Source organism: Gekko japonicus, unplaced genomic scaffold, assembly GCF_001447785.1.
Source record: "Gekko japonicus isolate JY-2015 unplaced genomic scaffold, Gekko_japonicus_V1.1 scaffold1198, whole genome shotgun sequence".
NCBI classification, from domain to species: Eukaryota; Metazoa; Chordata; class Lepidosauria; order Squamata; family Gekkonidae; genus Gekko; species Gekko japonicus.
Window position 1 is genome coordinate 278971 of NW_015170924.1, and position 23745 is coordinate 302715.

At 53.9% G+C, this 23745-nt stretch overlaps 1 protein-coding gene across 1 annotated transcript in view; it reads left to right on the forward strand.

Annotated features, from left to right (window-relative positions):
• PLEKHG2 (pleckstrin homology and RhoGEF domain containing G2) overlaps positions 1–23745 on the forward strand; it is an 81480-nt gene that overhangs the window by 25595 nt on the left and 32140 nt on the right. The window contains exons 2-11 of the mRNA XM_015418784.1: positions 1746–1819; positions 2749–3179; positions 5117–5217; positions 13535–13601; positions 13889–13935; positions 14712–14862; positions 16548–16679; positions 19627–19809; positions 22147–22239; positions 23296–23382. Coding sequence (XP_015274270.1) covers positions 1771–1819; positions 2749–3179; positions 5117–5217; positions 13535–13601; positions 13889–13935; positions 14712–14862; positions 16548–16679; positions 19627–19809; positions 22147–22239; positions 23296–23382 — 1341 coding nt within the window. The 5' untranslated portion in view covers positions 1746–1770. The remainder of the gene's footprint in view (positions 1–1745; positions 1820–2748; positions 3180–5116; positions 5218–13534; positions 13602–13888; positions 13936–14711; positions 14863–16547; positions 16680–19626; positions 19810–22146; positions 22240–23295; positions 23383–23745) is intronic.

A 23745-nucleotide genomic window follows, 5' to 3' on the forward strand; every position in this document is an offset into this window, starting at 1 on the left:
CTTTCTTCCCCCTGACCTGCCGCCACTCTTGAATGAGCGCATTGTTTCCCAGACACGTTGGCCTTTCGCCCTCCCCTCAGCAGGATGGAGTGACGCATCCCCCTTCGGTTTTCGTAAGGCTTCCGCAGGGGCAGTCGGAACAAAGAGCTTTGTGTGGTGAGGAGAATCGAGGGCGTCCAAGGGTGGTGGTGGTGGTTGAGCCGGGACTTGCGGATTTGGGGGACCGCGAGTCCATTAAAAAACAAGCCACTCCGAACGGGATGCAGGCATCGCTAGTGGTCAGAGCATTGGGACAGCCCTGCTGGGTCAAAGCCCACCCAGTCAGTCGACCTCTCCTCTCTGCATATTTGTCTAAAGCGATAGCAGCCGGTGGCCATCATGTGTCAGGGAGTTCCACATGGTGATGCGATGAAGGACTTTCTTTTTTAAACCTTGGGGGGGTATTTTAAACTGTACAAAAATATAACAGATACAAAATTTTTAGCAATCAATTATATAAACTATTAACAGCATGGAAGAGGGACTTTCTATGGTCTGCCCTGAATCTGTTGAGCAGATGAAGATGCCTTGTACTCAATCAGACCATGAGTCCATCATGATCAGTATTGTGGAACTCGGACTGGCAGCTGCTCTCCAGGGTCTCAGGCAGAGGTCTTTCCCATCACCTCCTGCCTGGTCCTTTTTAACTGGAGATGCTGGGGATTGAGCCTGGGACCTTCTGCATGCCGAGCAGAGGCTCTGCCACTGAGCCACAGCCCCTCTTGACAGCTCTCCAGGGTCTCAGGTGGAGGTCTTTCCCATCACTTCCTGCCTGGTCCTTTTAACTGGAGATGCCGGGGATTGAACCTGGAACCTTATGCATGCCAAGCAGAGGCTCTACCACTGAGCCACAGCCCCTCTTGACAGCTCTCCAGGGTCTCAGGTGGAGGTCTTTCCCATCACTTCCTGCCTGGTCCTTTTAACTGGAGATGCCGGGGATTGAACCTGGAACCTTATGCATGCCAAGCAGAGGCTCTACCACTGAGCCACAGCCCCTCTTGACAGCTCTCCAGGGTCTCAGGTGGAGGTCTTTCCCATCACTTCCTGCCTGGTCCTTTTAACTGGAGATGCCGGGGATTGAACCTGGAACCTTATGCATGCCAAGCAGAGGCTCTACCATTGAGCCATGGCCCCTCCCGAACCTTAACCATGATCTTCATTTTGAGGCCACTTTCAGCTGAAATATTAAGAGGGAAGGAGCAAAACTGTCTACTTTCTCTCTCCCGTACAATTGAGTTGGAAGGGACCTCCAGAGTCATCTCGTCCAACCCCTGCACAATGCAGGAAACGCACAAATGCCCCTGCCCCCCACACTCACCCAGTGAGCCATGTTTCATGTCCAGAAGATGACAAAAAAACCTCCAGGATCCCCAGTCCATCTGGCTGGGAGAAAAATGGCTTCCTGACCCCAAAGTGACGATCAGCATTTCCCTGGGGGTGTAAGAAAAGGCCACAAGAACTAAGCACTGAGGCGACCCTTCCTGCCCTCCCTTTTCATAAGCCGCTCTGAGACTCCTTTGGGTAGTGAAGGGCGGGGTATAGATCCAATGTCCTCCTCCTCCTTCTCCTCCTTCTACTTCTCCTTCCTCTTCCTTCTTCTCCTTCTCCTCCTCCTCCTCCTTCTCCTTCTTCCTACCGTGCACCTTGGAGTGGGAAGGGGAGGGTCAACTTCTAGGGGGGGGTTCACCGTGTCTCCTTCCTTGCAGGACGGGTGCCCAAGACCCCTTCACCATGCCAGAGGGAGCCCGCCGGGGCAGCAGCAAGAAAGCCGGTAAAGCAGGTGGGTACCCTGGGCCCCCTCCCCCAAAAAGGTGGGAGAGCCGCCGACGCACACCCCCAGAGCCCAAGCAACAGGCCGGGCCATTCTCGCCTAGAAACGGAGACGCAAGGCCCTCGGGTTCCGAAATCCCATTTCGCTTCCGAAATTCACACCTGTCTGGCTCTTCGGTTGACCATTCCCCCCCCCTTTTTTTCTTTTTGCCCTTTTCCGCCCCTGTAAGCTGTGATGCTTTAGATGTACATGGTGGGGGGGGAGGAAGGGGGGGCGGGGGAGTGCAGAGAAGGCTCCCCGGCCTTTTACTTTGCGCACGGCCTCCTCCCAGAATGCACTGCAGCAGAAACCACAGCTTCAAAAGGTGAGGGGGGGGGAAAGCCACAAAAGGATGTTGAAGAGCCGGCCGGGCGTATTTGAAGCAAGAGAATAACGCTCGGCATCAGGGGGGTGGTTGAGCACGGAGGGAGATGGGGGCAGGGAAGCGGATGTGGCGTCCGTCCACTCCCCCCCCCCCCCCTCAATGTGCCCTTCCATAGTGAAATAATGACAGCAGTGCGCTCTAGGTGGGCTCTTCGGAGGGAGCGGGTGGATTCTCCACGCGGTCTGACCAAGGTGACTCTCGGAAAGCATACGCCCTGGGTACCTTGTCGGACTCCGAGGCGCGACTGGACTCCAGCGCCAGTGTTCCCTCTAAGCTGAGTGAGTGTGAGCTCGCTCACAGTTTTCTAGCCTCCGGCTCGCACACCTTTGTCTTTGCTCGGGGAGGAGGGCTCCAGAGCAGACTAACGGATGCAGTCGCCGAATCGCTGGCTCACGACTTTCATGCCGGCAGCTCACAAAGTAGAATTTTTTGCTCACAAGACTCCGCGGCTTAGAGGGAACCTCGCTCCAACCCAACCGCTAACCCTGTCGGCCTTTCCCCCGCCCCTCCACAGCACCCCGGCCCTCGTCCGTCTCTTCGCTGGGCGGGATCGGCTCCAACATGGCGTCGGACCCCATCCTGGGCAGCTGCACCTCTGTCAACACCGTCTGCTCAGACAGCGACCGGCCCGTCAGCCTCAGCTCCTCCGCCTCCTCCGCCTCCCTGCAAGATGGCCAGAGCGCCTTTGGCGGCGGGGGCGGGCTTGGGGGCTGCCCCGCCTCATACCCGGCCCAGAACGGCAGCGACATCAGCCTAGACCTCACGCCGCTGACCCTGCTGGACGGCCCGGGGGAGGCCCGGAGGGGTCCCAAGCCCTGCGGCTGGGCCGCGAACCCGGGGCGGAGCAAGGAGCGGCGGGCGAAGCTGTCACACCTGGAGCGGGTGGTGCTGGAGATCGTGGAGACCGAGCGGGCCTACGTGAGGGACCTGCGGAGCATCGTGGAGGTAGGCCCGCGGGGGGGGGCAGCCGGAGGGTCACGGCTTTCACAAAGGGGTCTCTAGAACGAGCCACTCCCCGTTTCCGTCCTCGCAACAGCCCTGCGAGGGAGGAGAGACCGAGCGAGACGGACTGGCCTGGCCCTCGTGGCAAATGGCTTGAGCCCGGCCCTGCTGGATCAGGCCAAGGGTCTACTTCGTCCCACATCTTCTTTCTCCTGGGAAGTGGAGTGGCTAAGAGTGCTGGACTACTATCTGGGAGACCGGGGTTCGAATCCCCATGCGTGCCATGGGAGTTCACTGGGTGACCTTGGGCCAGCCATGGTCTCTCCGCCTGACATACCTCACATGGAGGTTGTGAGGATAAAATGGAGGAGAGGAGAACCACGGAAGCAGCTTTGGGTCTCCGCCCATCCAGTCCCACACTCTGTGTCACACAGTGGCCAAAACCCAGGTGCCATCAGGAGGTCCACCAGTGGGGCTACCACTTAGCTACGACGCCTAAAATGCATCTGTCACGCGTTCCTGTACCCTGAGAATTTGCATGAGTCTCCACTGCAGTGTTCCCTCTAAGCTGAGTGAGTGCGAGCTAGCTCACAGTTTTTTAGCCTCCGGCTCGCACCTTTTTGTCCTAGCTCAGGAAGGAGGGCTCCAGAGCCAATTAATTCATGCAGTAGCCAAATCGCTCGCTCACAACTTTAATGCCAGTAGCTCACAAAGCAGAATCTTTTCTCACAGGACTCCAAAGCTTAGAGGGAGCATTGGTCTCCAGCAGAGCTATTTTGGGGCAGGAACGCACAGGAACGGAGTTCCGGCTGGCTCCCGAGTTGGCCACGCCAAGAAGGAACTCATTAGCATAATAGGCCACACCCAACAGCAGAAACTCATTAGGATTGGCTACATTAGGAGTGTGTGGCCTAACATGCAAAGGAGTTCCTGCTGCAAAAAAAAAGGCCCTGGGTTTTGACCACAAACAAGGTAAACAGAATAAGAAGCAAAAGGTGGGTGTGGCTGGATGACCACACTTCTGGTAACATGGGGGTGCGGCCTAATGGGCTAATGAGCTGTGCTGTCAGGGTGTGTGGCCTAATATGCTAATGAGTTTCTGCTGTTGGGTGTGGCCTATTATGCTAATGAGTTCCTGCTGGGGTTTTTCTACAAAAACAGCCCTGGTCTCCAGTAAGGCAGAGGTCATGGCCACACCTTATGGCAATACATCTGATAATTATATGGTTTAATTTTACTTATTTCTTTAAAACAATTTCAGCCACGCTTTCTACCTTATGGGACTCAAGGCCGCTTACCTTGTAAATAAAGCAACAATTATATATATATATTTTTAAAAACCCACACACATAAAAGACCACAATTTCACATTTCCGTTAGGACTGCCGATCGATAAAAACTAATGAGTCAAATGCAGTCCTGCATAAAGCTGCCTTCAACTACCCCCCTGAAGATCGAAGGCGAGGGGGCCAGGCGCACCTCCCTGGAGAAGCTGTTCCGTGGTCGTGGGGCTGCCACTGAACAGGCCGTCTCTCGTGTGCCCCCCCCATGAGTTTGTGAAGAATCTGTTGGGGTATGAGAGGAGTATGCGCATGCGCGCTCTCTCTCTCTCTCTCTTATGGGCAAAGTGCACACAAAGCTTTTTTAAAAAAATTGGGGGGAATTTAAAAACCCCCCACATATTTTTTTTTACCATTTCAGATTTTTCTGCAAACCTAGGGGGTCCCCCAAGTCTGCAGAAAAATCTTCTTTTTATCAGCGCGGCCCCGATCTGTGGATTTAGATAACCGCAGATGGGGGACAGAGTTCACTATTCGATATATAGATGAGAAGAAACAGACAATGCCCTTTTCCTGCGGTTTGTCATTGACCTCAAGAAGGAATGGGTCGCGTGTTGTGTGCCCAGGTGGCTGATATCTCCTCCCTGTGCCCCTCCACAGGATTACCTGGGATGCATCATCGACTGTGGACATCTGCCACTCAAGCCGGAACAGGTGAATACTCTTTTCTGCAACATCGAGGACATTTATGAGTTCAACAGGTGAGACTTGGCACCTTTGTGCATCTGGTTGAGGGGAAGGGAGTGTCTGACTGAGGGCCGAGACTCTGGGAATGTGCAGAGTGCTTTTTGAGAGTACAGATTCCTGGCTGATGCACATGACCCAGTCCAGGGCTATAAATCGGTCGGCTACCACCCTCTCGGGCTTCAGGGAGACAGAAACTATTAATAAAAAGCCCAGTAGCACCTTTAAGACTAAGAAACTTTATTGTAGCATAAGCTTTCGAGAAACACAGCTCTCTTCGACAGAGGCATCTGATGAAGAGAGCGGTGTTTCTCGAAAGCTTATGCTACGGTAACATTTGTTAGTCTTAAAGGTGCTACGGGGCTTTTTGCTATTTTGCAGGAACAGACCAACACGGCTAAGTCCTCAGAAACTATTAGCTGGCTGTTCTGGTAACCAGGACACTTCTATAAGTGTCTATAAGACCAGGATAATCAGCTTCTATAAGGACCAAAAGAAACTCTAGTGTGAGAGGGAAACGGATGGGGAAGGCATAAGGAAAGCGTTGGTGCAATGGGGCAGTGTGGTCCCCTCCAGAGGAACTGGTTGACCCCTGTGTGAGACAGGATGCTGGACTAGATGGACCCTCACTGGTCTGATCCAGCAGGGCTCTTCTGAGGTTCTTATGAAGGCCTTGGCCTCTCTGCCCTGCTGTTGGCCCTCCAGAGGAACTGGCTGGCCACCGTGTGAGACAGGATCCTGGACTAGATGGACCACTGCTCTGATCAGCAGGGATCTCCTGATGTTCTTATGAAGGCCTCGGCCTCTCTGCCCTGTTGTTGGCTCTCCAGAGGAACTGGCTGGCCACCGTGTGAGACAGGATCCTGGACTAGATGGACCACTGCTCTGATCAGCAGGGATCTCCTGATGTTCTTATGAAGGCCTCGGCCTCTCTGCCCTGTTGTTGGCTCTCCAGAGGAACTGGCTGGCCACCGTGTGAGACAGGATGCTGGACTAGATGGACCACCGGTCTGATCCAGCAGGGCTCTTCTGAGGTTCTTATGAAGGCCTCGGCCTCTCTGCCCTGTTGTTGGCCCTCCAGAGGAACTGGTTGGCCCCTGGGTGAGACAGGATCCTGGACTGGATGGACCCTCACTGGTCTGATCCAGCAGGGCTCTCCTGATGTTCTTATCAGGGGAAGGCTTCGGCCTCTCTGCCCTGTTGTTGTCCCTCCAGATGGACTGGCTAGTCCTTGTGTAAGACAGGATGCTGGACTAGATGGACCACCGGTCTGATCCAGCAGGGCTCTTCTGAGGTTCTTCTGAAAGCTTCAGTGCTTCCATAGTCCTGGCTTCGAGTGGTCCATGGTGGGCTGCAGTATCCTCCGCATTGGCAGATCCGACCGTAGGTCTACGTAGCCAAACATCCTGTTTCAGCCTGCGGCCAACTCGACTCCTTGGGAAGTCCCAGGCATCTTGCCAGCTTGATATTTGCCTGGATTCCTTTCGCTGCCCTTCATCTCCTAGGCAAGGGGAAAGTGGAAGAGTCTCTCGTATGGTACTAAGAGGTCATTGTCCCCAAAGCTGTTAACAAGACAGGCTCATGCGTAGGAGGCAAACAGAGCCCAGCCACTATGGTTAAGTTTGCTTCTTAGACTGGAATGACCCTGGGCTTGCCAACCTCCAGGCGGGGCCTGGAGATCTCCCGGAATTTCCTGGGGAAGCAGAAAAGGCCACACACCCCTAATGTAGCCAATCCTAATGAGTTTCTGATGTTGGGTGTGGCCTATTATGCTAATGAGACTAGATGACCTGCAAGTTCCCTTCCAACTCTAACATTCTATGATTCTAAGGCCCCAGCATCTCCAGTTAAAAACAACCAGGCAGTAGGGGATGGGAAAGACCTCCGCCTGAGACCCTGGAGAGCTGTAAAGAGGGGACGTGGCTCAGTGGAAGAGCCTCTGCTTGGCATGCAGGAGGTCCCAGGTTCAATCCCTGGCATCTCCAATTAAAAGGACCAGGCAGGAGGGGATGGGAAAGACCTCTTTGCCTGAGACCCTGGAAAGCCATGAAGTGGGGCTGTGGCTCAGTGGCAGAGTGACTTCTTGGCATGCAGAAGGTCCCAGGTTCAATCCCCGGCATCTCCAGTTCAAAAGGGCCAGGCAGTAGGGGATGGGAAAGACCTCTGCCTGAGACCCTGGAGAGCTGTAAAGAGGGGCTGTGGCTCAGTGGAAGAGCCTCTGCCTGGCATGCAGGAGGTCCCAGGTTCAGTCCCCGGCATCTCCAGTTAAAAAGGACCAGGCAGGAGGTGATGGGAAAGACCTCTGCCTGAGACCCTGGAGAGCCATGAAGAGGGGTGTAGCTCAGTGGCAGAGCCTCTGCTTGGTGTGCAGATGGTCCCCGGTTCAATCCCCGGCATCCCCAGTTTAAACAACCAGGCAGTAGGGGATGGGAAAGACCTCTGCCTGAGACCCTGGAGAGCAGCTGCCAGTCTGAGTAGACAATACTGACTTGGACGGACTGTCTAATTCAGTACAAGGCAGCTTCATGTGTACGTCTGTTTCTTTTCTCCAGCCTTATCCAGTTTCGCGGTCACACTAGTGACCGAACAGTACATACCTTAACAACCTTAAATTTAGCTTTTCGTTTGCTTAGACAAATTCACTGCAAGCGCAATGTGAAAGGACATATATATGTGTATATCTCCAAGGCCGTTCTCGGGGAGGGGGAACTAGCCAAGTTTCGGGGGGGCCCTCGGAGTGTGCGGCCTCTCTTCCAGGCCTCAGAGATTCACGATTGTTTTTGCAGTCGGGGAAGACGTCGGGCTTCTTCGGGAAAAGGAAATGCTTTGAGCGCTGGAATTTGCTGAGCGTGTAACTTGAGCGGGGCTTGAGGTGAGGGGCTTAGAGAAGGGGGGCTTCCACCGCCGCCGTGTGATTTGGAGGGGCAGGAGAAGATGCCGGCTGGGGGTGGCAGTTCTTTGCAAAACGGGTACTGCCGGGGTTAGACCCTGGGAGGCCGTGAGTTCAGGGGCCGGGGAGGGATCGCTCCTCGGCTTTCTAGAGAGATGTGCCGGGGTCTGTGCATGTCCACAAGTCACCTTGAGCGTCCCATGTGTGCTCCCGACCAGAGAGTGGGTTTTCATGACTGCAGGACGGAGGGCTGTCCGGCTCGTGGTGGGAAAATACCTGGATATTTTGGGGGCGTGGCCTGCGGAGGGTGGGGTTTGGGGTGGGGAGGGGAAGGACCTCCGGAGGGTACAATGCCATAGAGCCCACCGTCCAAAGTGTCAACTGGCTTCAAAGCAGCCTTGAAGCTACCACTGAAAATGCACCGACACGACTCCAGCTGTTCTGGTCCACAGAAATTCCCTTTCTGGTTGCCTGTAAGCAACGGCCACGGGCACAGACGGCTTACAAAGGGGAGTAGACAGATTCATGGAGGACAGGTCTACCAGTGGCCGCTAGCCATGGGGACTAAAGAGAACCTCCACATTCAGAGGCAGTCAACCTCTGAATCCCAGCGCCAGGAGGCAACTTCAGCAGAAAGCCTCGGCCTCTCTGCCCTGTTGTTGGCCCACCAGAAGCACCAGTTGGTCACTGTGTGAGACAGGGTGCTGGACTAGAGGGACCCTCACTGGTCTGATCCAGCAGGGCTCTTCTGATGTCCTTCTCAGGGGAAGGCCTCGGCCTCTCTGCCCTGTTGTTGGGTATCCAGAGGAACTGGTCAACCGCTGTGTGAAACAGGATGCTGGTAGATGGACCATTGGCTGACCCAGCAGGGCTCTCTGATGTTCTTATGAAGGCCTCGGCCTCTCTGCCCTGTTGTTGGCCCACCAGAAGCACCGGTTGGTCACTGTGTGAGACAGGGTGGTCAACTAGATGGACCACTGGTCTGACCCAGCAGGGCTCTCCTGATGTCCTTCTCAGGGGAAGGCCTCAGCCTCTCTGCCCTGTTGTTGGGTATCCAGAGGAACTGGTCAGCTGCTGTGTGAAACAGGAGGCTGGACTAGATGGACCACTGGTCTGATCCAGCAGGGCTCTCAGATGTTCTTATGAGGGCCACGGCCTCTCTTCCCTGTTGCTGGCCCTCCAGAGGGACTGGCTGGCCCCTGTGTGAGACGGGATGCTGGTCTAGATGGACCCTCACTGGTCTGATCCGACAAGGCTCTTCTGATGTTATTATATGGCGTCCTCGGCCTCTGTGCCCTGTTGTTGGCCATCCAGAGGAACTGGTTGGCCACCGTGTGAGACAGGAGGCTGAACTGGATGGACCACTGGTCTGACCCAGCAGGTTACGAGTTGGCCATAGCTGAGCCTGTGCCAATGTGATGCAGTTATCCTGCCCCCCCCACGCCCCCACTTATGAAAAGGGGTCTCTCTACTGTGTCCTAAGACGACATTTGGGGATGTCTCAGATTGCACGGTGCATCGTCTTTGTTCATTTGCTTCCAGGCCTTGGACAGTAGGCCTGTTTGACCCCCTGGGGATGGGTGGGAATGACACTGCTGAGGCAGAAGGCTTCTCAGGTAGCCAGGGTGCATGGCTCGTAGCCATTCTTCCTAGCCCACCTCTCTGCCTGTCCCCTCTCCAACTTCTCCTGTTGCTTTTCCTTAAAAAAACAACAAAAAACGGAAACTGAATGGTTGCCAACTGAATCGTTGCCAGCATCTCCCTCCACCAACCTGCCCCCTCCATCTGGGTCTGTTTAAGAGCTTAAGCGGAACTCGGTGGGGGGTACATGGATGGAGGCTGGAGGGGGGGGGGACAGAGCCGATTGGCTCTTCCTGACACCAAAGTAGACCCCCCCTCTTGCAATGTGATACGGTTAACCCTTTCAGTGCCAGGCTGCGCGTGCTGAAGTTGGATAAGGGTGTTACCCGCTGCTTCTCTCCTGCTTTCCCCGATGGCTCAAAAGGCATACAGTGTCTCATAGGGATGACTTCCAGGGGTGGTGAGGGGTAGTGGGTATTCTCTGCTAAATTTCCCTCTCCCTTTTCAGTTCCTTGAGATTTCAGCGGCAGACTCTTAAGGCAGGGGTTAAAGCTGTACTGACCTCCGTTCACCAAGTTCTGCATTCACAAGTTACACATGAAGACGCACGAAGCTGCCTTCTACTGAATCAGACCCTGGGTCCATCCAAGTCAGTATTGTCTACTCAGACTGGCAGCTGCTCTCCAGGGTCTCAGGCACAAAGAGGTGCTTCCTGTGCCTGGTTCTTTTCCAACTGGAGATGCCGAAGATTGAACCTGGGGCCTCCCGCATGCCGAGCAGAGGCTCTGCCACTGAGCCACGGCCCCTCTTGACAGCTCTCCAGAGTCTCAGGTGGAGGCCTTTCCCATCACCTCCTTCCTGGTCCTTTTAGCTGGAGATGTCAGGGATTGAACCTGGGACCTTCTGCATACCAAACAGAGGCTCTACCACTGAGCCATAACCCCTCTTCATGGTTCTCCAGGGTCTCAGGCGGAGGTCTTTCCCATCACCTCCTGCCTGGTCCTTTTGAACTGGAGATGCCGCGGATTGAACCAGGGACCTTCTGCATTCTGAGCAGAGGCTCTGCCACTGAGCCACGGCCCCTCTTGACAGCTCTCCAGAGTCTCAGGTGGAGGTCTTTCACATCACCTTCAGCCTGGTCCTTTTAAATGGAGATGCTGGGGACTGAACCTGGGACCTTCTGCATGCCAAGCAGAGGCTCTTCCACTGAGCCACGGCCCCTCTTGACAGCTCTCCAGGGTCTCAGGCAGAGGTCTTTCACATCATCTATTACCTGATCTTTCACTGGAGATGCTGAGGATTTATTTATTACTTATTTATTTCGTTAGACCTATGGCCCTCCCTTCCCACATTGTAGCCTTGGGGTGGGTAGCAACATATATGTACCTGCAGCTCATGCAGATTTACGATATCAAAAACATGTTACGATAATCCATTTGAAACCCATAGAACCATCGTCCTTATTTCATTAAAGGATCAGCATTAAAACAACAATGCGCCTCAACAGCAGTTAATGTGGTCCCAGCAGGGGTCATTTAGTAGAAAAAGAGGTGCAGGGGCTCATTAGCATAACTCATTTGCATATGCCACACCCCCTGGCATCACTGGAAGTGTGTCAGAAGGCAGCACCCACCGCTCAGGCTCCACTGGACTGTTGTGGATTGCTAGCTATTAGGGGGGGACATGCAGATCTGTCCTCGCAGAGGAGGGAGAGCTTGTACCTGAATAAAACCTGGTCTTAAAGGTGCCACTGGACTGTTTTGGACCACGGGGCTGGGGGGGAGGGCTCTGCAACTTACCTGGCTGCCTCTTGCTCTGACTAAGGGCTGCTGAGAGCAGGGGGTGTGGCTTGTTGCATGTGCCCGCCCCCTGGGCTCTTTACTACCGGAGCTCCACTCCTGTGTGCTCCTGCAAGAAATGACCCAGGGGTCCCAGTCCGGCTTCTCGGATCTGCAGTCACTGAACCTGGGACCTTCTGTATGCCAAGCCGATGCTCTGCCACTGAACCACAGCCCACCCCTGGGTGTATGAAACAGAAGTCCACCACGGTGACTAAATTGAACCTCCGTGTTCCGTAGCACTGCATAGTTGGGCTCTGTCCCCCACTTGTAGGTTTCCCGTGCGCCCCCCTTTGTGAAACAGGAATTTGGGCCAGATGGACCACTGGTCCGACCCTGCACATCTGCTCTTGAGCACTTTTGCGCAGCAAGCGCCTTTCTCCCTTCCAAAATGCTTTCTGCCACCCCACTTTTCCTAGCGCTGCTCCTGAAATTGCAGTAAACGCTGCAGAGAACCCTGCGAGGTAGGCTGGCATTGTTAACTGGGCATGGGATTGGGTAAGCAGAGGGGTAGTGAGGGGTTGGCAGGGAGACGTACAGAATCGTCTTGCAAATGATCTTCAGTATTTGCCGTGTGTCGTCGTGTTCCTGTAAGCAACGGCCCGTTTGGTGTAGTGGTTAAGCCAGTTTGGTGTCGCGGTTAAGTGATCTGGGAGAGCCGGGTTTGATTCCCCACTCCTCCACTTGCACGTGGCTGGATGACCTTGGGCAAGCCACAGTTCTGTCAGAGCTGTTCTTGAAAAAGAGCCGTTTATGTCGAGAGCTCACCGGGTGTCTGTTGTGGGGAGGGGAAGGGAAAGGAGTTTGTAAGCCGCTCAGACTCCCTTGGGTAGTGAATAGCAGGGTATAAATCCAATCTCTTCTTCTTCTTCTTCTTCTTCTGTTGGGGTGCCAGCTGGGAAATGTCCATAAGATTCAATTGGCACATAATGCAGTGCCGTGGCAGCTCCGCAGGCTTCCACTCTGTTTCCAGGCCCGGTATAGAGTCTTGTTGCTGACCTTTGACATTCCTCAGTGGTTTGGGATTGGACCACCTGCAAGATTCCCTCTACCCCTCTGAGCCCAGGATCTAGATTTGTGCACCCTCCCTGTACGTGAGATAAAGTGGGCAGGTCTACGAGCCAGGGTCTTCTCCACTGTGGCTTCCAAAATGGTGTCACGCCTCAACAACAAATTTATTCACAGCAAAAAGCCAGCCCTCTAATACAACAAACTAACTCAAACTAACTCAAGCCGCCCTGAGCCCCACGGGGAAGGGCGGGGTATAAATGTAATAATAAATAAAAAATAAATAAATAAAACTAAATTCATACAACCACAAGCATAAATGAAATATATAAAAATAATATCAAATAGAGCATGCATGTAAAACCTGGTAAGTCCTGTAACAAATTACATCTATTCGTCTTTCACACCTCAGATATTGGCCTCATCCCTCCTCTCCAGTTTGGTTATGTGCGCGGACTCTAATCTGGGAGAACCGGGTTTGATTCCCCACTCCTCCACATGCAGCTGCTGGATGACCTTGGGCAAGCCATAGTTCTGGCACAGCTGTCCTTGAAAAAGAGCAGTTCTCAGAAAGCTCTCTCAGCCCCACCTACCTCACAGGGTGTCTGTTGTGGGGAGGGAAAGGGAAAGGAGTTTGTAAGCCGCTCTGAGAAACCTTCGGGTAGTGAAGGGCGGGGTGTAAATCCAATCTCCTCCTCCTCCTCCTCCTCCTCCTCCTCCTCCTCCTCTTCTTCTTCTTCTTCTTCTTCTTCTTCTTCTTCTTCTTCCTCTTCCTCTTCCTCTTCTTCTTCCTCCTCTTCTTCTTCTTCTTCTTCTTCTTCTTCCTCTTCCTCTTCTTCTTCTTCTTCTTCTTCTTCTTCTTTTCTCTTCTTCTCCTTCTTCTTCTTCTTCTTCTTCTTCTTCTTCTTCTTCTTCTTCTTTTCTTCTTCTTCTCCTTCTTCTCCTTCTTCTTCTTCTTCTTCTTCTTCTTCTTCTTCTTCTTCTTCTTTTCTTCTTCTTCTTCTTCTCTCTGACCAGTGAGCTGCTGGAGGATTTGGAGAGGGACACCAGCGCGTCCGCTATCGCAGAATGTTTTGTGCAAAGGGTAAGTGCCTCTCTTCCCCTACCGTGGGCTTCGGAGGGGTTAAAAACGGTTGTTTGGGTTGTCCCTCGCTCTTAAACATAAGGGTCCCAGAGCGGTCATGGAGATGCAAAAACACACACGTGTTTTTTTTCCGGGAGCCAAAAGCAAACCTGGCGAAGCCATCTGTAGTGTCGCGGGACAGAGGACCGATTCCCTCTATAACCCGCTGAGTGAAGCTGCAGTGCCTCTGGTTAAAGAAACCGCGTGCCCTTCGACGCGCTTCAGTGCTGTTCAATGTCCTCTTGCAGAGTGAAGAATTCGACATCTACACCTTGTACTGCATGAACTACCCCAAGTGAGTACGAATTCCAGGATCGCATGGACTCAGCACACCTTTAAGGACCGGCGGTCACTTCTGCTAGACCCCCCCGGAGGGAGAAGCAGCCCCCCGACATGTCTGCCTCTTCTTTCTCCCTGCTGTGCCCTATAACTGCTCCTCCGCAAGGACTGGGGGACCCCCCCCTTCCCCATTTTACCCTCAGTGGCCAGGCATTTTACCCTCACCGACACCCCTGTGAGGTACGCAAGGCCAAGAGCATGTGTTTGGCCCAAGGTCTTCCGTTAGGGCTGCCAGTTGTGAGCCAGCGATTTGGCCGCTGCATAAATCAGTCTGCTCCAGAGCAGTGTTCCCCCCAAGCTGAGTCAGTGTGAGCCAGCTCATGGTTTTTTAGCCTCCGGCTCACACGTTTTTGTCTCCGCTCAGGAAGGGAGGGCTCCAGAGCCAGCTAACTGATGCAGCGGCCCAATCGCTCGCTCACAACTTGAATGCCAGCGGCTCACAAAGTGGCATTTTTGCTCACAGGACTCCACAGCTTAGAGGGAGCGTTGCCCTGGAGCCCTTCTTTCTGAGCTGAAACAAAGAAATCTGTGAGCCGGAGGCTAAAAAGCTGTCAGCTGGCTCACACTGACTCGGCTTAGAGGGGACACTGGTGGGGGGCATGGGGCACCCTCTCCTTCCCTCGCGTCTTCCTCTCCCCTCCGTTGCCAACCCCTTTCCCGCCCCACCCCCCTCTATCGCAGGATTCCTCCAAAAAAATCACCCTCTCTCTCTTCTCTCTCCCCCCCCCCCAGCTCTGTCTCCGTCCTGCGGGAGTGCATGGCGGACGACTCCCTGGCCCGGTTCTTCCGCGAGAGGCAAGCCACTCTCTCGCACTCGCTGCCGCTGGAGACCTACCTCCTCAAGCCAGTCCAGCGGATCCTCAAGTACCATCTCCTCCTACAGGTCAGCACCTTCCCCGGCCAGGGCCGTTCAAAATTGTCGGCCCTGCAGGGCGGGGCAGTCGCGTTGGTGTTGGTGGAAGCCCTGGCCTGGACGGCCCAGGCGAGCCAGATGTTGTCAGGCCTCAGAAGCTAAGCAGGGTCGGCCCTGGTTGGAATTTGGATGGGAGACCGCCAAGGAAGTCCGGGGTCGCTACGCAGAGGCAGGCGATGGAGAACCACCTCTGAACGTCTGTTGCCTTGGCCTGGGTAGCTCACTCTTGTCAGATCTTGGGATCTAAGCAGGGTTAGACCAGGTTAGTCCTTGGATGGGAGACTGTTAAGGAAGTTGAGGGTTGCTTTGCAGAGGCAGGCAATGGCCAACCACCTCTGAACGTCTCTTGCCTTGACCTGGATGGCCCAGGGTAGCTCACTCTTGTCAGATCTTCAGAGCTAAGGAGGGTCAGCTTTGGTTAGTACTTGGATGGGAGACCGCCAAGGAAGTCCGGGGTCGCTACGCAGAGGCAGGCAATGACCAACCATCTCTTGCCTTGACCTGGATGGCCCAGGGGAGCTCACTCTTGTCACCTCTTCGGACCTAAGGAGGGTCGGCCCTGGTTAGTACTTGGATGGGAGACCGCCAAGGAAGTCCGGGGTCGCTACGCAGAGGCAGGCAATGACCAACCATCTCTTGCCTTGACCTGGATGGCCCAGGGGAGCTCACTCTTGTCACCTCTTCGGACCTAAGGAGGGTCGGCCCTGGTTAGTACTTGGATGGGAGACCGCCAAGGAAGTCCGGGGTCGCTACGCAGAGGCAGGCAATGACCAACCATCTCTTGCCTTGACCTGGATGGCCCAGGGGAGCTCACTCTTGTCACCTCTTCGGACCTAAGGAGGGTCGGCCCTGGTTAGTACTTGGATGGGAGACCGCCAAGGAAGTCCGGGGTCGCTACGCAGAGGCAGGCAATGACCAACCATCTCTTGCCTTGACCTGGATGGCCCAGGGGAGCTCACTCTTGTCACCTCTTCGGACCTAAGGAGGGTCGGCCCTGGTTAGTACTTGGATGGGAGACCACCAAGGAAGTCCAGGGTCGCTACGCAGAGGCAAGCAATGGCCAACCATCTCTGAACGTTTCTTGTCTTCACCTGGATGGCCCAGGGTAGCTCACTCTTGTCAGATCTTCGGAGCTAAGGAGGGTCGGCCCTGGTTAGTACTTGGATGGGAGACCACCAAGGAGGTCCAGGGTTGCTATGCAGAGGCAGGGAATGGCCAAGCACCTCTGAACGTCTCTTGTCTTGACCTGGATGGCCCAGGCCAGCCCGATCTCATCAGATCTCGGAAGCTAAGCAGGGTCGGCCCCAGTGAGTCCTTGGATTGGAGACCACCGAGGAAGTCCAGGGTTGCTACACAGAGGCAGGTCATGTCAATCCCCCTCTGCTCATCTCTTGCCACGAACACCCTGTAGGGTCACCACATGTCAGCTGTGACTCAACGGCAGTTTCCCATCGTTGCACTTGTCTTCTGAGGCTACGGTTTATCTATTTTTACTAGTTTGATTTAATGTTTTTAAGTGTGTCTTGTTCTATTTTTCAAAACGGCGGGCTTTACCCTGATGCAGTTAAACTGTTTTGGGAGAAAGCCGGACGCGAAGGCTTTCCGTGACTCGATGCAGATTATCTCTCCGCCCGGCCTGTGCTCTCCCTCCGCAGGAGCTGGCGAAACATTACGAGAAAAGCAGCCCCGGTTACGAGGCCGTGGAGGAAGCCAGCATCACCATGACCGCCGTGGCTTGGTACATCAACGACATGAAGCGCAAGCAAGAGCACGCCACACGGCTAAAGGTACCGGGGGGTGGGGGGTAGCAGAGGATCGTGCGGCATCCTCAGTGAAATTGGAACTGGGCTCCGGAGCCATTCAAATCCTGTGCCGATGGCTCAAATAGAAAATACAAAAGTGCGTTCTTATTGGCTTCTTCTGAACACGTGCGTGCAGCTGCCTTCTACTGAATCAGACCATCGGTCCATCGGGGTTAGTATTGTCTACTCAGGCATCTGTCTACTCAGCCGCTCTCCAGGGTCTCGGGCAGAGAGGTCTTTCACATCACCGTCTGCCTGGTATTTTTAGCTGGGGATGTTGGGGATTGAACCTGGGACCTTCTGCATGCCAAGCAGAGGCTCTTCCACTGAGCCTTGGCCCCCATCAGTCCATCCAAGTCAGTATTGTCTACTCAGACTAGCAGCTGCTCTTCAGGGGCTCAGGCAGAGAAGGTCTTTCCCATCACCGTCTGCCTGGTATTTTTAGCTGGGGATGTTGGGGATTGAACCTGGGACCTCCTGCATGCCAAGCAGTGGCTTCTTTCACTGAGCCACAGCCCCTCTCTAAAGCTCTCCAGGGTCTCAGGCGGAGGTCTTTCCCATCACCGTCTGCCTGGTATTTTTAGCTGGGGATGTTGGGGATTGAACCTGGGACCTCCTGCATGCCAAGCAGTGGCTTCTTTCACTGAGCCACAGCCCCTCTCTAAAGCTCTCCAGGGTCTCAGGCGGAGGTCTTTCCCATCACCGTCTGCCTGGTATTTTTAGCTGGGGATGTTGGGGATTGAACCTGGGACCTCCTGCATGCCAAGCAGTGGCTTCTTTCACTGAGCCACAGCCCCTCTCTAAAGCTCTCCAGGGTCTCAGGCGGAGGTCTTTCCCATCACCGTCTGCCTGGTATTTTTAGCTGGGGATGTTGGGGATTGAACCTGGGACCTCCTGCATGCCAAGCAGTGGCTTCTTTCACTGAGCCACAGCCCCTCTCTAAAGCTCTCCAGGGTCTCAGGCGGAGGTCTTTCCCATCACCGTCTGCCTGGTATTTTTAGCTGGGGATGTTGGGGATTGAACCTGGGACCTCCTGCATGCCAAGCAGTGGCTTCTTTCACTGAGCCACAGCCCCTCTCTAAAGCTCTCCAGGGTCTCAGGCGGAGGTCTTTCCCATCACCTCCTGCCTGGTTCTTTTAAACCGGAGATGCTGCCGGGGATTGAAGTTGGAACCTTCTGCATGCCAAGCAGAGGCTCTTCCTCTGAGCCACAGCTCTTACTAGTCCTGGGACTGACGGGAGCCCTGGAGCTCCATCACCCCAGATTGTATCCATCGCCTCCTTGAAGCGACACCCAGCATCTCTGCACGACCACAAGGACAACATCTTGTGTTGCGTTTGATTGTCTGCTCGGCTGTCAACTCACTGGGGAGCAAGTCACCCTCGCGCTTGGTCTCGGCTTACCCTGTAATAGGAGGACAGTAATATTGGCTTCCTTTACAGGATAGTTGCGGAGGTCACGATAATAAGATGCACACGAAGCACTTGAAAATGCCTAGTGGTATCGTCCTGTTGCTTGCTTATCCTGCAGATCTGTGGAATTGCAGCCCTGACTTGGATGGCCCTGGCAAGCCCGAGCCCGTCAGATCTCGGAAGCTAAGCAGGGTCGGCCCCGGCTAGTATTTGGAAGGGCGACCTCCAAGGAATACCAGGGTCATGACACGGAGGCAGGCAACGGCAAACCACCTCTGAAACGGATCTTGCCTTAAAAACAAGTCTAGCTCGCCACCTAGTGGTGCGTAACGCTAAAAAAAAAAGAGCTAGAACTTCTGGCCGCCAGACAATCTTAGGATCTCCTGGCTATTCTACACACAATGCCGTACAATAATTAATTAATTATTATTATGTGGAAGTGCAGGATGCAATGTATTATGATTGTAATTGTAGTTATCATTATTGCTGTTGTTTTTAATAACAACAAAACAACAAAAACAGAACAACAACAATAATTATCCATACCTTTTAATCCTTTCTCCGAAAGAGCTCAGAGCAACACACCCTGTTCTCTCTTCCTTTGTTTTATCCTCACAACAATCCTGTGAGGTAGATGAGGATGAGAGAGAGAGAGAGGGAGTGATTGCTCCAAGGTCACCCAGCAAGCTCTCATGGCAGTGTGGGGATCTGAACCCAGACCCTGTTGACACTCTAATCACTGTACCACGCTGGCTTATATAATTATATATTTATTTATATTATTAATCTTTATGCAGTGTCATTATACAAAGCTCTTTAAGCCAATTCGGTGTAGTGGTTAGGACCACGGACTCTAATCTGGGAGAACCTGGGTTCGATTCCCCACTCCTCCACATGCAGCTGCCGGGGTGACCTTGGGGCAGTCACAAGTTCTCTCGGAGCTGTTCTCTCAGGAGCAGTCCTCGAAAGAGCTCTCTCAGCCCCACCTACCTCACAGGGCGTCTGTTGTGGGGAACATAAGAGCATAAGAGACGCCAATGTTGGATCAGGCCAAAGGGAAGGGAAGGGAATGGAGATTGTAAGGCACTCTGAGACTCCGGATGAAGGGCGGGGTATAAATTGAATCTCTTCTTCTTCTAAGTTGGAAGCAAACTCGAGAGATTCCCTGCCACTAGGCATTGAATTTTTCTGCACTCTTATTTTCAATTGTGAGCCTCTACTGCGTCAAAGTTCCCCCCCCTTTCTTTGCATGTGTGTTACTCCCTCTTGTGGTCACTTCGATATTTCAAGGCTTGTTGCCCTGCACTTTAACATTGCGGGGAAATAAGCCAGAGATACAGCGATGATATATCGAACTGACCACTAGAGGGAGCACAACACGTGTGTAAAATAAGAGAGCGGAAAAGCCCACCGCTGCCCATCCCAGTCTAGCGCCCCTCTCTTCCCCCCCCCGTGACCTGCGAAGTGCCTCTCGTCTTCTGTAGCCACCCTGACCCCCCCCCCCACTCTGCCCTTCGCAGGAGATCCAGGGGCTGCTGGTGGGCTGGACGGGCCCGGACCTGGAGGCCTTTGGGGAGCTGGTGCTGGAGGGGCAGTTCCGGGTGCCGCGGGCCCGCAAGGAGCGCGTCTTCTTCCTCCTCAGCAAGGTGATCCTGATCACAAAGCGGCGCGGCGAAGGCTTCGTCTACAAGAGCCACATCTTCGTAAGAAGGGGCAGAATATTTGGGGAGGGAGGGAGGGAAGGGGGAACCCGCATCTCCGGAGTTCGGGGGCATGCCCAGTTGCGGGTCGGTAGGAAGATGGGAGAGCTGATGGCGTGTGAGCCTGTAGAAGGGGACACGGCAGGCGGAGGGACCCCCGTCGCGCACAAGGCACAAAAGACACCGTCAATCAGTGTTCCCTCTAAGCTGAGTGAGTGTGAGCCGGCTCACAGTCTTTTAGCCTCTGGCTCACACATTTTTCGTCTCGGTTCAGGAAGGAGGGCTCCAGAGCAAGCTGACTTCTCCAGCAGCCAAGTGGCCCGTTCACAACTTTAATGCCCGTAGCTGACAAAATGGAATTTTTGCTCACAGGACTTCCACAGCTTAGAGGGAGCATCGCCGTCAATCACAACTTCTGTAAAGGAGTATTTTTTTTGTATTGGAAACATTTATCAGCCAGTTTGGTGTAGTGGTTGAGTGTGCGGACTCTAACCTGGGAGAATCGGGTTTGATTCCCCACTCCTCCACTTGCACCTGGCTGGATGACCTTGGGCAAGCCGTAGTTCTGATAAGAGCTGTTCTGGAAAAAGAGCAGTTTCTGTCAAGAGCTCTCTCAGCCCCGCCTACCTCACAGGATGTCTGTTGTGGGGAGGGGAAAGGAAAGGAGTTTGTAAGACGCTCTGAGACTCCCTTGGGTAGTGAAGGGCGGTGTTCCCTCTAAACTGAGTTAGTGAGAGCTAGCTCACAGTTTTTTGTCTTCGCTCAGGGTGGAGGGCTCCAGAGCAAACTAATTTATGCAGTAGCCAAATCACTGGCTCACAGCTCACAAAGTAGAATTTTTGCTCACAAGACTCCACAGCTTAGAGGGAGCATTGGTGAAGGGTGGGGTAGAAATCCAATCTCCTCCTCCTCCTTTCTTCCTTACGGAGCCCAAGGCAGCTCAGAGCAGAGATAAAATGCACAATAAATGTATTCAGAAAACCAAAAGCACAATTTGGGACTGTGAGCGATTTAATGAAATGCGTCCCTAAATAAAACTGTTTTCGACTGCTTCCTAAATATTGGAAGTGGGGGGGGGCAGACGCACCTCCCTGGGGAGGGTGTTTAGAATCAAAGGGTTGGAAGGGGACCTCAGGGGTCATCTAGTCCAACCCCCTGCACTATGCAGGAGATTCACAAATACCTCCACACCCGCAGTGACCACTGCCCCATGGCCAGAAGATGACCAAAAAAACCCCTCCAGGATCCCCAGCCAAACTGGCCCGGAGAAAAATCACTTCTTGATCCCAAAGTGGCGATTGGCATTTCCCTGGGCGTGTAAGAAGGGACACGAGAACTGAGCACTGAGGCAACCCTCCCTCTCATGATCTGCTGAAGTTCACAGAATCAGCATGGCTGTCAGACGGCCATCTAGGCTCTGCTTGAAAACCTCCAAAGGAGGAGAGCCCACCACCTCCCGAGGAAGCCTGTTCCACTGAGGAACCCCTCTAACTGCCAGGAAGTTATTCCTAATGTTTAGCCGAAAACCCTTTTGATTAAATTTCAACCTGTCAATTCTGGTCCTGGGACAACCTAAAACAACTCCGCTCCATCCTTCGGTGCCTGTATTTGTGCAGACCCTTGCAAAAATCCCCGGGAATGGCAGAAGCTAGCTCAAAAGGCATGCTTAGACCTGGTAGGGCTCTGGGTTCGAGTCTCACCTCTGCTAGAGGCTAGTAGTGTTCAGAGACTCTGACATTACTGTCTTGTCACATTTCTGTCTCATCCTTCCTCTGAGGGTCACATACATGGCTCTTCCTTCCCCATTTTGTCTTCACAACAACCCTGCGAGGTAGGTTAGGCTGAGAGAGAGAAAGAGAGAGGGACTGTCCCAGGGTCCCCCATGCCTTTCAGAGGTGAGTGGGGTCTTGAACCCAGGTCTGCACAGTACTAGGCTCTAGCCATAACACCGCCACTGTCTCGTTCCACAAATGAAAACAGGGCCTTATATAAGTGTACACAGCATTTTTCAAAAGCTCTCACAGCGCATCCCTGAAAATCCAGAGTATGCCCGGCGCCCCAAGCAACCGTAATGATGGCAATGTTCCCTCTAAGCTGTGGAGTCCTGTGAGCAAAAATTCTACTTTGTGAGCTCCTGGCATTGAAGTTGTGAGCGAGCGATTTGATTGCCACATAAATCAGTTTGCTCTGGAGCCGTCCTTCCTGAGCTAAGACACAAATGTGTGAGCCGGAGGCTAAAAACCTGTGGGCTAGCTCAGACTAACTCAGCTTAGAGGGAACACTGAATGACGGATGCGCTCCTTGCCCCTTTGACGCTGGCTCTTTCTCCCGGCTCCCCAGTGCTGCAACCTGTCCCTTCAGGAGAACACGAAGGACCCGCTCAGCTTCCGGATCTCTGACCTCTTCATCCCCAAACAACAGCACCTGGTCCAGGTAAGCAGCCGCGTCCCAGGAGAGTCTGTGCCGAGCAGGGGGGAGGGGGGAGGCAGCGTAATTTCCAAAAATATAAAGCTGTAAGGCGCTTTGTTCGTTTTTGAACAGTGGGGATGCCCTCCACCGCACGCACGTTTGAGCGCGTGGTTTTCATCCACGGATACGCTACACGCCGCAGCAGGGAGCGCATACGCCTGTGCCCCAGCTGCTAAAACCCAGAGGGGTGCTTGCAAGCTGTGGATTCTCTCGCACTGATGGGATCTGAGCCTAAATTAGGAAAGGAGATGTCATTGCCTTTCTTCCTACCCCTGACTTTATGAGACAGTTTATTCATTGAGCTGCGGTGGCTCAAGTGGTTAAGACGCTGAACTGCAGGCTGTGGAAGGCCGGTAGTTCAGCAGTTCGAGACCCGGGTGCCGCATGACGGAGTGAGCTCCCGTCTCTAGTTCCAGCTCCTGCCCACCTAGCTGTTCGAAAGCAAGAAATTGCAAGGAGATAAATAGGTGCCGCTTCGGTGGGAAGGGAACAGCGTTCTGTGCGCCTTGGCGTTTAGTCACGCCGGCCACATGACCACGGAAACGTCTTCGGACAGCGCTGGCTCTTCGGCTTGGAAACGGAGATGAGCACCGCAACCCTAGAGTCGAATTCAACTGGCTTTCGAGCAAGGGAACCTTTACCTTATTCATATTAGACACGTGAGAATTTCACAATTCGGAGTTCCCTGGTCCAACGTTTGGAAAGGCTCTGTATTTTGACTACGTACCAAATTTGGAGCTGTCTTTGGGAAACGCCTTCTCTTCCACCTGCTGGTTTGGCTCTCCTTTGAGAGAAGGAGGGAACATCGGTGCCCTCTTCCCCCTTGGAGAAGGCCGTTCAAGCCTGGGCCCCGGCACTTCGGTCGGCCGACCAGCCATGGAAACCCAGCAGCACCACTGGATTCTGTGGAGGAGGGGAGGGGAAAGGTGAACGGTAAAATCGGCGCCCGTGTCCTGGGCCGGAGAAATTTCACACGAGTGCCGTCGAGATGTGCTGAAACGCTGGCCTTCTCTGACGCAGGTGAAAAACCAAGAAGAGAAACGGCTCTGGATCCACTACCTGAAGCGACTGATCGTGGAGAACCATCCGGCGTCCATTCCTCAGAAGGTACCTATGGCCCCGGGGAGGGGAGGGGAGGGGTGACATAGGGTTGCCAACCTCCAGGTGGCTATGGAAAAACGTATGACACTGTGTGGAATAGATGTGTGCTCAGGGCTCATTTCCTGCGGGAGCGCACAGGAGCGGAGCTCCGGCAGTAAGAAGCCCAGGGGGCGGGCACATGCAACAAGCCCCACCCCCTGCTCCCAGCAGCCCTCAGTCGGGCCACGAGAAGCAAGAAGCAGCCAGGTAAGTTGCAGAGCCCCCCCCCTCCGGCCCACCTTCAGGTACAAGCTCTCCCTCCTCTGTGAGGGCAGATCTGCACGTGTGTCCCCCCCCCATAGCTCTCAACAGTCCAGCGGCACCCTCACG